The sequence below is a fragment of the Oncorhynchus kisutch genome, linkage group LG11, assembly GCF_002021735.2.
Source record: "Oncorhynchus kisutch isolate 150728-3 linkage group LG11, Okis_V2, whole genome shotgun sequence".
In the NCBI taxonomy this organism is placed as follows: Eukaryota; Metazoa; Chordata; class Actinopteri; order Salmoniformes; family Salmonidae; genus Oncorhynchus; species Oncorhynchus kisutch.
The window spans coordinates 69,733,430-69,748,666 of NC_034184.2; the positions used below are offsets into that span (position 1 = coordinate 69,733,430).

General features: G+C 43.5%; 1 protein-coding gene across 3 annotated transcripts in view; it reads left to right on the top strand.

The window, feature by feature from the left end:
• LOC109899319 (rho GTPase-activating protein 18-like) overlaps positions 1-15,237 on the top strand; it is a 48,962-nt gene that overhangs the window by 26,821 nt on the left and 6,904 nt on the right. For 2 of the 3 annotated variants that reach the window (XM_020494440.2, XM_020494442.2), the window contains exons 2-9: positions 6,727-6,920; positions 7,048-7,268; positions 10,530-10,614; positions 10,903-11,090; positions 11,376-11,541; positions 11,770-11,861; positions 14,271-14,348; positions 14,833-14,992. In XM_020494440.2, coding sequence (XP_020350029.1) covers positions 6,727-6,920; positions 7,048-7,268; positions 10,530-10,614; positions 10,903-11,090; positions 11,376-11,541; positions 11,770-11,861; positions 14,271-14,348; positions 14,833-14,992 — 1,184 coding nt within the window. Of the gene's footprint in view, positions 1-1,552; positions 1,711-6,726; positions 6,921-7,047; positions 7,269-10,529; positions 10,615-10,902; positions 11,091-11,375; positions 11,542-11,769; positions 11,862-14,270; positions 14,349-14,832; positions 14,993-15,237 lie in introns of those variants that run through there. The other variant, XM_020494441.2, reaches the window with a different exon arrangement.

The window sequence follows — 15,237 nt, forward strand, 5'->3', positions numbered from 1 at the left end:
ACCTCTGAGTTTATTTCTGGAAAGCCAGATGTTTTAGCCCCTAGCAGCCAGAGGACTAATTAAGGAAAAGTAGGCTTTTAGTTTCAACCTCTAAACTGATTTAAGACCAACACGTGTTGATGTTATTTGCACAGCTTTAAAGTTAAGAGGAAATAAACAATCAGTCTACATTTTAGACACATGTCCTAATGTCAGCAATTTGGCACGCACGTGCTTTTGATTTCATCTATCCTAAAAGTGTATGGACAATTTAATCAATAAGAGAGATGGAAAAAGGTTTTAGCTGATTATCAACTTAGGAAGAAGAGAGAGGGAGACTCCAAAGTAGCTCTGGCAGATTTTGATGGCACACTTCCAATACTTCACCTTTCAGCAGTGGGACAAGGACATTGGCTAGACAGGAGAGCAGTGTTGTTGGTCTGACATGTTTAAATCTGCAGTGAGTGAGGCCAAACACATGTAAATGGTTTTGCTTTTTGGGGGTATTGTTGTTGGATTGCAGACTTGGCTCTTTGGCCCTGGTGTTAACATTCTTTGAGGAATTAGGTGATGATTGGAGGGTCCCTGAGCTTTCTACTCCGATTACAGACCTTCGTGCCCTCTCTCTCTCTCTTTCTGTCTGCTCTCTACTCTCTGCTTTCTCCGTCAAGCCCAGACCAGCTCCACATGTTTCCAGTTTAGTCTTTTCGTCACCGTTGACCTACATATAATGTTGGGGGGCATATGCTCCAATTTGATTTCCTGGAGCTGAAATTTCCGCTTTGGTCGTTAAAGAAATATGACATTTTCTCTCTGATTTGAATGACTTTGTAGCGTCAGTACTTCTGAATCACATTTCTCTACAGAAACTCATCCCAAAGGGATGTTTTTCAAAACATTTTGAAGATATTTAAATGAAATTATTGTTTAGAGCAGAGCTTTTTGCAAGTTATTTACTTATGAAAAGACATCTGAGTGTAACAATGTTAATGTAATTGAAGTTTTTGGTATTCCCTGATTTTTCTCATTTAAGTGTGCTCTGCATTTGTAGTATGAGTAGTCAAACTGTACAAACTAATTAGTGTATTTACAGGGATCTTATAAATAAATGACAGTAGTATTGTGAGTGCTATTCCTAATTAGACTCATTTTGGGTTAGGTTTTCTTAAATGTAGCACAACTGCCATTTTCTCTCGCTCTCTCTCTCATCAAAAAGAGAGGGAGAGGTGTTAACACGGTGGACATGTAATGACCTATAAAGATGAATGCAGAGAAGAGGAATGGTAACCAGTCAATGTGTCGAGAGGGAGAGGTGTTAACACGGTGGACATGTAATGACCTATAAAGATGAATGCAGAGAAGAGGAATGGTAACCAGTCAATGTGTCGAGAGGGAGCAGTACAGGGGGAAGGGAGAAGGGAAAGGGTGAAAAAGAGGAGGAGGATTAGAAAGAGACTGGAGGAGGAGGGGAGAAAGCTGGACACTGAACTTGTGCCTCCCGCAGAGGGGGAGTGTGACGGCTGAAGGGAGAGAAGGAGGGTGAGGGGGGGGGTGAGAGAGATGAGCTTGTGTTCCACAAAGACTCTCAGTCCATTGGAGGATATTCTGAGATTGAGTTGTGTGTCTCTCTCTCTCTCTGACTGGCTTCAAACAGCTTTGTTTATATACAAGATGCAGGCACCTCTCTAGAGTTCACTCGCTCTTCTCTTCAGCTGGATGAAGAACTGAAAGGTAATCTGCCCTTTCCTCCTCTGAAATACACTCGTTGTGTGTGTGTTCTATTAATTGTTGTGAAGTGGAACATTAACATGGACTGTATGAGGTGTTAATGGTTACTTATTGTATTCACTAAGGTATTTCCATTGAACATTCGTTACTTTGGTTTATAACCAGTGGTCTTAGATTACGACTTCTTATCTTGCGTTTTGGTATTTGTATGAATGTTTGATTTTTATCAGGGGCAGAGATATTTCACAGCTATTTTTATTTATTTATTATATCTTACAACCTGAAGGGGTTGTACTAAATTCAATGTCTCTGAATTGACAGTAGTGGAACTGTAGCCACATTGTTCAGTCATTTTAGCAGATGCTCTTATCCAGAGCAATTAGAGTTAAGTGCCTTGCTCAAGGGCACATGGACATATTTATCTTAGTCAGCTCAGGGATTCGAACCAGCAACCTTTAGGTTACTGGCCCAATCGCTTAACTACTAGGCTACCACCCAGTCATCCTCCCCCTACAGTACATTACTTGCACCTTAGTTAGGAATATCTCTGTCCAAAACTCTTACTCATGAACTTGAATTTCTTTAGGTTACTTGAACTTGAATTTCTTTAGGTTACTTGAACTTGAATTTCTTTACAAAACCTCCTTCACATGACCTAAAGGAAAATGGCTGCCAAGAACTGTGTGTCTCTGTCATACATACCTTTTACTGATCTCACACTTCTCTATTTGTGCATTATAAGGCTTCTTTAATTATGGGCTTTAACCAGATGTGTTTATTGATGTTTTGAAGACTGGAGATGAACCACTCTGTGGATCAACCAATGTGACTTTGTAGTGTGTCTACTATTGACTTTAGATTTTCCCCCTCAAGGCATAAGTGTTGAAAATTGAGTACTCAAATAATCATTCTGTTCTAGAAAAATAACATGGCCCTATATTCACAAAGTGTCTCAGAGTATGAGTGCTGATCTAGAATCAGTTTTTATTTATTTTTTATCTTTAAGCTCATAAGATTAATGGACAGAGAGTCAGAGGCCCTTATCCTAGATCAACACTGCTACTCTGAGACAGGTCCTGACCTTTTTATATTACCTTACTTGCCAGCATCATAGCAGGTGATCTAGCTAGATAAAATACCCTGTTGTTCACAGGCAGTGTAGGGTGAAGATTTGTTGTGGTGCCGTCCACTGATGGGTGTAAATGGCTCGCCATCAGAAGGCATTGGAGGGTGAACAGAGGCCTTGTGTTGATGCCAATCACAGATCTGAATCCTTCCTTCAGCCTGTATGGCTATGCCTCATAAAGCCAGATGCTTATCAAGAATAGATCTTGTTTTGGAATGAACAAGGAACACTCAGTCACACATATACACACACACACACACACACGTCCCATTGATTGGGGTGAAAGTGTGCAGATGAGGTATAGCATCTGAACCTGCTCTTCAACAAGTACAGCATATTTCTACATATTTCTACAGCATATTTCTACATGTCAATAGACCATTCCTACACCTGACACTCCCAATGCATTTTATTTCATTCTGCTCACATGGAATCCTAGCAAAATGGTTTGTGTGTGTGTTCATTAAAATGTGTATGATATCTGCGTGAGGACACCTCTGTCATTAGGCCTACAATATATCAGTAGTGATAGTTAGAGGCTCAGTGTTCTAGCTGCTTATTATAAGCTAATACTTTGCCTTGGTGTGCTCTACAACCATCATACTAAGTACTCTTCCTGTAATGGAGAGCATAGGCCTATACTTTTGGCCATGCAGTGTATGTGGACACCCCTTCAAATTAGTGGATTCGGCTATTTCAGCCGTATAAAATCGAGCACACAGCCATGCAATCTCCATAGACAAACATTGCCAGTAGAATGGCCCTCTGAAGAGTTCAGTGACTTTCAACATGGCAACGTCATAGGATGCCACCTTTCCATCCAGTCAGTCCGTCAAATATCTTCCCTGCTTGTTCAGCTACAAAGTAGTAGGCCACACAAGCTCACAGAACGGGACCGCCGAGTGCTTTCCTTGGTTGAAACACTCACTGCCTCTCGACGCAACGTCAGCACAAGAATTGTTCGTCGGGAGCTTCATGAAATGGGTTTCCATGGCTGAGCAGCCGCACACAAGCATAAGTTCACCATGCACAAAGTCAAGCGTCAGCTGAAGTGGTGTAAAGCTCGCCACAATTGGACTCTGGAGCAGTGGCAATGCGTTCGCTGGAGTGATGTATCATACTTCAACATCTGGCCGTCTGACAGACGAATCTGGATTTGGCAGATGCCAGGAAAACGCTACCTGTCCCAATGCATAGTGCCAACTGTGAAGTTTGATGGAGGTCAATGCTCCAGCATACAATGACGTTCTAGACGATTCCGTGCTTCCAACTTTGTGGCAACAGTATGGGGAAGACCCTTTTCCTGTTTCAAAATGACAATTCCCTCATGCACAAAGCAAGGTCCATACAGAAATGGTTTGTCGAGATCAGTGTGGAAGAACTTGACTGGCCTGCACAGAACCCTGACCTCAACCCCATCGAACACTTTCGGAATGAATTGGAACGCCGACTACGAGCCAAAAATAATCGCCCAAAATTAGTGCCCGACTTCACTAAAGCTCTTGTGGCTGAATGGAAGCAAGTCCCCACAGCAATATTCCAGCATCTAGTGGAAAGCCTTCCCAGAAGAGTGGAAGCTGTTATAACAGCAAATGGGGGACCAACTCCATATTAATGGCCATGATTTTAGTATGAGATGTCCAACGAGCAGTGTTTGCTATTCCTTGAAATCTCATGTGATAACATCATGAGTGTGAGGTAAAGGGGCACCCAGGGGAACAAAAGCCCATTAAAACAAAGTTCCTCTCTGAAAGCTCCATCCGGACCCCCAGCATGCACCACTCTAATCAATAATATCTTCCTAAGTGAGGCCAGGGCCAGCTTTCTGGCGCACGCAAACACACGCACACGCACAATATTTGAGTACAAAACAAGCATGGGTAGTTTTCCCTGAACACCGATGTATTTGTGGCCCCTTGTGTTCTTGCAAACAACATTGTCCATTGTGCAGCAAAGTAACAAATACAATTTACATATTTTAATGAAATTGGGAAGGTTTTCCATGCTGACTAGATAGTAGGAAACAACTGAGAGCCCTGGGGAAGACCCCTTGAACCTCCTCCTCGCCTCCTATTCATATCCCTCCTCCAGTTGTGGAGGTGGAGATAAGGGTGTGTGCGTGTGTTTGACTGGCTGTCTGGGTGACACTGCCCTCAGTACTCTTCTACAGTCGTTTCCCATCCTATTATTCTTTGGACCAGGAACCCCCTATCCCAGCATTGTCCTGGCCCATCAGATCAGACCCCACCAGACAGGGGACCAGCTATTCCGGGTAACAGGGCCAACAGGCCACATCAAGGTGCTGCTCTCCTGACCACTCATAACTCTGCCTCTGAAATGAAAGGGTCTGTGATGTGACCATGCCCCTCTATAATTAGGGGGTTGTAATGAGAACCAGACTGTGACTAGAAGCAGACAGACCTGCGAATGGATTCCATATGATATTTATGTCAAGGAGTGATCACACGTGTGCACACACAGCCTGCATGCTCGTACATGCAGGCACCCTCTTTTGTGTTCATACACAGGCTATAGGAATGCCATCCGCAACTTGCATTTCTCCTTTTGATTTTGATATTCATTATAGTGACTTGTACGGCAGGTAGCCTAGTGGTTAGAGCATTGGGCCAGTAACTGAAAGGTTGGTGGATCGAATCCCTGAGCTGACAAGGTAAAGAATCTGTCGTTCTGCCCCTGAACAAGGCAGTTAACCCAATGTTAAAGGCAGTTAACCAACTGTTCCTCGGCCATCATTGTAAATAAGAATTTGTTCTTAACTGACTTGCCTAGTTAAATAAAGGTTCAATTAAAAACATATATAATAATTGATCATTGTGACAAGTGTGCTTGTTAGATGGTGTAGCTAGCGCTTTGTTTGAAGTGCATCTTAGGAAGGCTTCATAAAGCATTCATACATGTCATAACTGTGTGACATAATCATACATTTATTTATTCATATTCATCCTTTATTTAGAGTTGGCTTAACTGTGAAAAACCGCTGGATAAAAAAAAAAGTATTCACAATTGAATCTCTAAAATGTTGTGCACTAATTTGTTTACATTCATTCTAGTGAGCATTTCTCCTTTGCCAAGATAATCCATCCACCTGGCAGGTGTGGCATATCAAGAAGCTGATTAAACACCATGATCATTACACAGGTGCACCTTGTGTTTGTATTTGTATTTAGTATGGATCCCCATTAGCCAAGGCAGCAGCTGTGCAAGGCAAGGATGGGGGCAATAAAAGGCAACTCTAAAATGTGCAGTTTTGTCACATAATGCCACAGATGTCTCAAGTTTTGAGGGAGCGTCCAATTGGCATGCTGACTGCAGGAATGTCCACCAGAGTTGTAGCCAGGGTATTGAAAGATAATGTCTCTACCATAAGCCATCCTTTCAGAAAATTTGGCAGTACGTCCAACCGGCCTCACATCCGCAGACCACGTGTAGCCACGCCAGCCTAGAACCTCCACATCTGGCTTCTTCACCTGCGGTATAATCTGAGACCAGCCACCCGTACAGCTGATGAAACTGAGGAGTATTTCTGTCTGTAATAAAGCCCTTTTGTGGGGAAAAAACTAATTCTGATTGGCGGGCCAGGCTCCCGAGTGGGTGTGTCTGGCTCCCCAGTGGGTGTGCCTGGCTCCTAAGTGGGTGGGCCTATGCCCTCCCAGGCCCACCCATGGCTGCGCCCCTGCTCAGTCACGTGAAATCCATAGATTAGGGCCTAATGAATTTATTTTAATTGACTGATTTCCTTATATGAACTACAACTGAGTAAAATGGTTGAAATTGTTGTATGTTGCATTTTATATCTTTGTTCCGTATAAATGGGTCACCAATACCAGCCTATTGACTAACTGACCTCCCCCTCATCTCCCTCCCCACCCCAGGAAGGTGCAGTACCAGGAGATAGGCCTACTGGGCAGGATGAGTTCCAGGGGTGCCAGGCCCTCTTCTCCCCCCAGCTCGCTGGAGCGCCCGGCTTCACAGGACTCCATGGAGGACTACTGGAGCGAGGTCAAGAACATCGAGGAGGATGGCGAGCAGGGCCACGAGGACCTGCTGGAGAGGGGCAGCATGGATGGTCTGTACCAACCAGGGTTGTATTCATTCAGGCATGCAACAGAAAAACCATAGAGGTGGTTACAAATGTAGATTTTGATCGATACTATATACTGATTTGTCTAAATTATTCTTCCTCCACATTCCAGAGGCCGAGCTTGAGGAGGCGTGGCTGCAGGAGGCGGGTCTGTCCACATTGGTGTCGGGGGAGTTGGGGGAGGGGCCTGCAGAGGCGCTGCTCTCCACGCTGACACGCTCGCAGGCAGCCATGGTGAAGAAGCGTGTGGACAACTACACCCTGACCATGAGGAAGAGGAACAAGCAACCAGCCAGACATGTCCAAGACGTCTTCTCCACGCCAGATACATTGGTGGGTGCTTTGGGTTTACGGCAAGGGTGCTTTGAGTTAAGCACTCAGTAGTTGTGTTTATGGAGTTGGTCTCTATATTTCCGATTTGAAATCCTAACAGGAAACATGTTGACATGAAGTCTGTCTTATGTCTGGCCCTTGATAGGCTATGACTGGTGCTTCTGCCCCTTGGTGCCCCTATGGCCTAAATTCAACTAGATATAGAAACTTTGGTAATCTCACTTGTGCTACTGATCCTCTGGCTGAGCCAGACAAGCCTCTGTAACCTCAGTACGTATCCAAATCCTGTGTGTCAGGGATGGGGGTCGGGCCACAAAAAAATCTGATCTCATCATGATGGGCCGCAATTACTTGCTGGTCAGCGTAACCACATATTTATTTTTTAGCTGATTTTGTTAATTGACTGACTATCAGTAGCTAGGTATCCATCCAATTTGCGACAGATTTTGATGTGAAAATTCAAGAATCTGCGTAAAACAATATGCACATTTTCCAACAGAGTGTTTCCATCAAACTGACTTTTTGTGGACAAAAGGCTTTACGTGATGACGTAGTACACATAAAAATAACTGAGGCCTAATGCAAGTTAAATGGGTTTCCATTGCATTTTCAACTCAACTGATGGTTTTGTCACAAAAACTGTTGCGTTATACTGTAAAGCAAATGTGCCCATTTGAGCACACAGCCATGCAATGTCCATATACAAACATTGGCAAGTAGGTTGGCCTTACTGAAGAGCTCAGTGACTTTCAACGTGACACCGTCATAGGATACCGCCTTTCCAACAAGTCAGTTTGTCAAATTTCTGCCCTGCTAGAGCTGACCCGGTCAACTGTAAGTGCTGTTATCGTGAAGTGGAAACTAAGAGCAACATCAGCTCAGCCGTGAAGTGCTAGGCCACACAAGCTCACAGAACGGGACCGCCAAGTGCTGAAGCGCGTAGCGTGTAAAAAAACGCCTGTCCTCGGTTGCAACAATCACTACCGAGTTCCAAACAGTCTCTGGAAGCAACGTCAGCACAACAACTGTTCGTCGGGAGCTTAATGAATTACGCTTCACCATCTGGCAGTCCGACGGACAAATCTGCGTTTGGCGTATGCCAGGAGAACGCTACCTGCCCGAATGCATAGTGCCAACTTTAAAGTTTACTGGAGGAGGAATAATGGTCTGGGGCTCTTCTTCATGGTTTGGGCTAGGCCCCTTAGTTCCAGTGAAGGGAAATCTTAACGCTACAGCATAAAATGAAATGGTTTGTCGAGGTCATTGTGGAAGAACTTGACTGGCCTCCACATTCACCCAACCTCAACCCAATTGAGATGGTTTGGGATGATTTGGACTGCAGAGTGAAGAAAAAGCAGACAACAAGTGCTCAGCATATATGGGAACTCCTTCAAGACTGTTGGAAAAGCATTCCAGGTGAAGCTGGTTGAGAGAATACCAAGATTGTGAAAAGCTGTCAAGGCAAAGGCTGGCTACTGTAAACACTTTTTGAGTTACTACATGATTCCATATGTGTTATTTCATAGTTTTGACGTCTTCACTATTATTCTGCAATGTAGAAAATAGTAAAAATAAAGAAAAAGCCCTGAATGAGTAGGTGTGTCCAAACTTTTGACTGGTACTGTATATCATTTTATTTGGGGGGGATGGATCCAAGGCCCTTCAAAAGGGGCCACCAGTTGCCCAGTTGGCTAGAGTAAGGAGACGTGCTTCAGTAGACGTGCTTCAGACACTCAGGTGTGTTACCAACCAGTATTTAAACACCAACCCAGTTGGTATGGGCCTGAACCATTATCAGATGAGAGGGGGTGGACAGTGGAAACACGATGTTCTCATGCTTGCCCAAACCTATAAAGCAGCTCTCGGCAGATAGCTGCCTCTTTCTCGGAAATAGAACTGGACCCCTGACTGACTGTTAGCTGCAATCTGGATGAGCAACAGGCAAGAGAAGAGTGACGGGGAAGTCCCATACTGTTTTCAGATAGCAGCGTACTGCACGCACTGCTTTAGATCCAAGGACATCAAATAGCATAGCAGCAGTAATATGTTCTGTAGAAGGGTTGGTGGTATACCAGGTAGCAAGCCCACAGAGTTGTCATGGGAATTTGGAACAAATATCTAGACTCCACCCTGAGTAGCTAGCTGCTATGGCTATTAAAGGCTGTTGTGTGGCTATGAAGTCTTGATCGAGATTAAGATATTTACAGCATGAATGAATGGGGAGGGGTGTAACTAATAAAGCGCCCACGCCGAAGAGTGCCCCTGTCAGCACTGCTGTGTGGCGGTGGTAGTAGTCTCAAGGATGAGTCACAGATCTGGCAGGGGGCACAGGATTCTGAGTCATACGCACCCCTCAGTTCCAGCTAGGATGACAGCTGATTCCAGGGCACAGAGAAAGCCTTCACCCTACTCCAGCTAGAAAACTGTCTTACTGGCAGGCTTCACAGACCACAGTTGATTTTTATTTTTTTTGTATGATTAAGGAAATGGATTTAGGCCCCAAGGACATGGAGTCTGGATCCATTAACAGGCCATTCAGTCTAAATGAGGATGGATTAAAGACCATGGCCAGTTTTGTGGAAATCTGATAGTGGAAGATGGTGGCGTCTCTTTTTGTGTTTGGTTGGTGGAGTGTAATATTACAGCAATGTAATGTAGTTATTTTAATTGCTTACCATTTGAATTCATACGTAATGTATTTAGGCAAATGTTAGTATTTTGGTGACTATGAACTCAAGCTCTTTCTCAGACCTGTGAAATGCAATTTTATGTACATGGAACAGTATAAAGGCAACATTTCTATATCCTAGTGCTGTTGACTGGAGTTTGGTCCATGCTCTTTTCGCTGACTAGGAGGTGTACAACAAAACAAAACAGCTGTCTCTGTTGAGCGATCCATTGATACCCACTCTCCTCTCTCCCCATGTCAGCAAATGTACTGCAGAGCCATATGGTAGTAAGTGCATTGGAACGAAACAGCCATATCCCTCATTGCTGTTCACACATCTGATACTGTGACTGATGAGATGGTCAGCTGAACACAATGATGGTGTTAATTCAGTTCACTGTAACGCCTGGTATCGTTTAGAAGAAAATGTACTCATTTCACCATAGTCAAATGCTGAAGCAGGATTCATATTTTCATGTGTCCCACTTCAAAAGCTTATGTTTAGTTGTTGATAATATTTACTTTGTGAAACAAACTCCACACACACCGAAATGAGCATAAATGATGATCATGTATGTCCCCTATCCTTTTAGTTGGTTGATCCCATACCGCCTGTGTCCCCCAAGTCACCCAATGGACACATGGCTTCCAGATGCATCCACCGGACGTCTTCAAGAGGTGAGTCTATGGTCTCTCAATATGTTACCACCATTTAATGTCCCCTATTAGTTTGGTTAGATTTGGTCGGCTGACGCAACCGACTGTGAGGCTGCCACTCCAGTGGGTTGAATCAATGTTGTTTCCATGCTATTCCAACCTAATTCTGTCAACGTGATTGGAAAACACATTGGACTGTGACCAAGTTGTCAACATAGATAATTTCCATCTGGTTGGTTGGACTGATGTCTTTGCATAGGGGAATATACTGGTGATGTGCCCATCATTCTGACTGTGTGTATGTTCCAGTGCGGCCTGCTTTTCCCAGCTTCTCCCCGGTGGAGAGACGTGTTTCAGAGTGCCCTCCCTCTCAGGATACCTCTGACACCCTGTCTTTCGAATTGCCTTACTCCGAGGGCGTCACTGCCCACCGCAGGGGCCGCCAGGGGGACTGCCAGGACTGCCAACGCATCCGCAGAGATGACCCCGACCTGCCAGTGAGTCTCACCTCTGACCTTTTGGAACTCCAAAAGGCCTTTAAAAACAAATGAATGCAGGAGAAAATGAGGGAGCGACAGACATATGGAAGGGATTGTACAGGACAAAAAGTGGCAGAGCGGGGATTTGAACCCCAGCTGTAGGTGGCTGTGTGTGGTATGGTCTGGAGGCATCCATGTTAACCAATGGCCGACCTCTGGCAACCTGTTTAAATATATCAAATGTGTTGATGATCGAGACTGTTTCTTATGAATGACCATGGTCTTGTCTATTGTCTTGTATAGACATTTCAGCTGCCTAGGCCTAAACTAGGCCTCACCCACATCCAAGATCTGTCTTGTGCGGACATGAAGAAGATTGGCTACATCTCTCTGATTGAACTGACCACGTTCTACGACTGCCTGGGCATTGAGCTCAAACGCAACCGAGCAGCACGCAGCAAGGCCAGAGGTGGGTGTTTAACTGGGTCATGTTCATGAGACAACAAACGAAAGAAACCCCACATAAACAGGGCGGGACTACCTGGAAAATAAAACATTTTGTTTTATGTTGCAAGATGTTTTAAGACATTTTCAGTTGTGTGCCCTAATGAACACAACCTTGGTGTTTCACATCCTATTTTTACATAGACACGTCATTGGGGTTTTGAACTCTCTCTTTTTTCCCTCCCCTCCACAGAAAGTGGTATATTTGGAGTTCCCCTGACCACTCTACTGGAGAACGACCAGAAGAAATTCCCCGGGTCCAAGGTTCCTCTTGTCTTCAGAAAGGTACTGTACTTGATTGGTTCTATTTGTATTGGTAAAGCCCCCCTTACTTCTTCTTTGAAACCACAAGTGTTTCTCCCCTCTGGTTATAGGAATCTAGTTATAGAAATTATACTGGGGGGAAATCCCTGCTTATTCCCCAATGGAAAATTATATGGGGTTATTGTGCGTTGCCAGTTCTCCTATACTTCTATGGGTCAGTTAAACTCTCCCTAAATCTCTCTCTCCCTCATTTCCTTTCTCTCTTTTTCTCTCCCCCCACCCCTGTCTCTCTCCTCCCCAACTCCTTCTCTCAGTGCTACTCACACCTTGAGCTGGGAAATATTTACAAAAATTCATATATCGCTATAAATTGACTGAATTATTCCAATAATAATAAATTGAACAATACATTTATAACATCCATGTGCACTGTTGTTTTTTAAATATTACCCTTAAAACTTCTACTAATACTTTGAATGTTGTACCTATCAATTTTACTATTAACAATCACCCATATTACAAACTTATTTCATTTAAAACTTCACATTTCTCTAGTAGACCCCAATAGGTTATTTATCGTAATGAACAATATCAGAAAACGTCCAGAATAAGTGGTCGATATTGTCGTATCGATATACATTTTTGGTTTATCGTCCCAGCTCTACTCTCCCCCTCTAACCCGTAGTATCCTGACCCTCATCCCTTCCATCATGCTTTTCCTACTGAAGCAACCCTTTCCCAGGACCCATCACATCACTCCCTGACTCCTCCTCCTCAGCTGGCCATAACTGCTTTGTGTTAACGTAATATGTGTCAGGGGATGCCCACACACGGACTGCTCCCTCCAAGAGCCTCTCCTGTTTCACTATCAGTACTAGAGTCAGCCTTGTTAAGTGTTGCTTTCACACGTCATCACAAAGACATTCCGGAGAGACTAAATGTCAGAAGTCCACCATATACTCCGTTTAAACCTACTGAGTAGGAGAGGGGAGGGAGGAGAGTCAAGTGATGAACTATAAGCTATATATACTGTTATTTTCATTTGTGTTGTCTTGTCAGCTAGGGATGGATGTTAGTTATTGTCAATTTCTATCATAGAATATGTTATCTCTGATATTTTAGAAATATGTCTGGGATGGTATATGCAGTGCCTTCAGAAAGTATTCACACCCCTTGACTTTTTCCATATTTTGTTGTGTTACAGCCTGAATTTAAAATAGATTAAGTTGAGATTGTCACTGGCCTACATACAATGCCCCATAATAAATGTTTACAAATGAATAAGAAATTATAAGCTGAAATGTCTTCGATGTAATAGAATATGTTAGCTATTATAGCTCATATATGTTAGAAATATATCTGGGACTGTATATAAGGAGCTGTACTGAAAATAACATCTGACTGTTTAGAGTCCCAGCAGCTGCCAGTCAGTCAGCCAGTGGCACGGACCTAACCTTGGCATAGCTGAGGATTAAGGCACAAATAACCCTGTTACCAGCCGTCAAATTCCAGTCTATGCAGAATTTGCCTAAAATAAGTCACATTGACTGTCTAGACTGACTACAATTACAGGCCACGTATAGTAAATTACTAGATTATTGGGTATCAAGGTGATGTTTTATGGATTTGGTAGATAAGTGGATTCTGAAAGGGAATTATAGGACTTTTCTTTGAAGCAATTGTTCACTGCTATATCAGTGTTGGTTTATCTTTTGCAGACCTGGAAAGTGGTTTCTGGAGGAGGACTTGATGAACAAGGTCAAACCATTGCTTCAGAATAAAGATTTTGTGTGGTCTAGTAAACAGATAGTTAGCCTTTGGGATCCAAAGCTTGTCATAAAATACAATTGTTGCGTTGCCTTACTCTCTCATATCTGTCATATTGCACTTGCAAAGATCCCTAACCCCTCCTAAACAAAAATTATCAAGTGTTAGTACCTTTCAAGGGAAATATTTGATCAGTCGTCACTAAGAGGCAGGAAACAGGAGGGTTGTGTCTTTCTTTTGGAGTGGACCAGGTGTGTGTGAGATGGCGGGTCTGATAGCGTTAACCTCAGGTTGCTGACATCTTTCTGTAGAGACGAGATGACTGAAGTCTCCAGTCCAGGTGTGAGTCATGTTCAATAGAGGAAAACAAGTTTGGCGGTGGAGAACAAACATCAAGGCCCAGCAACCGAATCTGTGGGCGCTTTTATCTCTAGTTGTAAATATGAATTGAATGCTGTTTTGTTAGTGGTTTGAAGAGCTCCCTGTAAAAAAAAAAAAGTTTGCACAAAAAGGACTTCCCTGTCTGTGAAAACCAGGAAGAGGAAACGAATGCAGTCAGATTTGGTTGATTTTGTTTTCAGGTGAGAGTCGAGTTCACATAGAAATGTCCCTCTTGGTTTGTTAAACTTGTGGTTTATAAAATGTGTATGCTTGTGTTTGCAGCTCTTGTCCAAGCTGGAGCAGACAGGACTACAGACTGAGGGGATTCTCAGAGTACCAGGGTCTGCATCCAGAGTAAAGGTAAGCCCCTCTCCCCTTTTCCACTAATAAAACTGGAGCTTTTCATACTTTAGCTGTCTATCACCAATCATATAGCTATCTTGTTCTGTGTAACTCTAGCCTATGTCTACCACTGTATAAACATTTCACTGAAGGGAAAGATATGTTTGTTCTTTGATTTATTGCTGTACTTGATCCCATCTTATATTATCCTACTGGGTACCCTCCTTTTCATCATTAGAACAAGCAGACTGAAGAGGGTCTGAAGAGGGTCCCCCACTCCCCTCCATTTTGATTTGTTAGGTACCATGGCAGGTCACCCCTCTACACACACTTGACATCTCAACTAGTGGGTATTAGGTTCCCCAAACACACACGGTGATGGTTAGGGATGTGATTTGTTTTTATGGAGGGGTCAAAGGTGACCGTGGAGTTGAGATTAACCAGAGGAGGAACCATTGTGGAGATAATGTGTATATTTTAGTTTTGGTGTTGCTATTTGCAGCATCTGCGCCAGGAGCTGGAGCAGAAGTTCTATGAGGAGCGGTTTGACTGGGAGCAGGTGAGGCACAATGACGCAGCGGGTCTGCTGAAGATGTTCATCAGAGAGCTGCCTTATCCTCTGCTCACGCTCCAGCACTTACCGGCCTTCGCCGCTGCACAGAGTGAGTGCACACAAATGTAGGCCTGTACGCCTACCGTTAAGTGGATACATAATACAGTGCATTTGGAAAGTATTCAGACCCCTTGACTTTTTCCACATTCTGTTACATTACAGCTTTATTCTAAAATTGATCAAATTGTTTTTTTGTCCTCTTCGATCTACACACAATACCCCGTAATGACAAAGCAAAAACAGGGTTTTGAAGTGTTAGCAAATGAATATAAGTTTTTGGTTGATATTTCATAT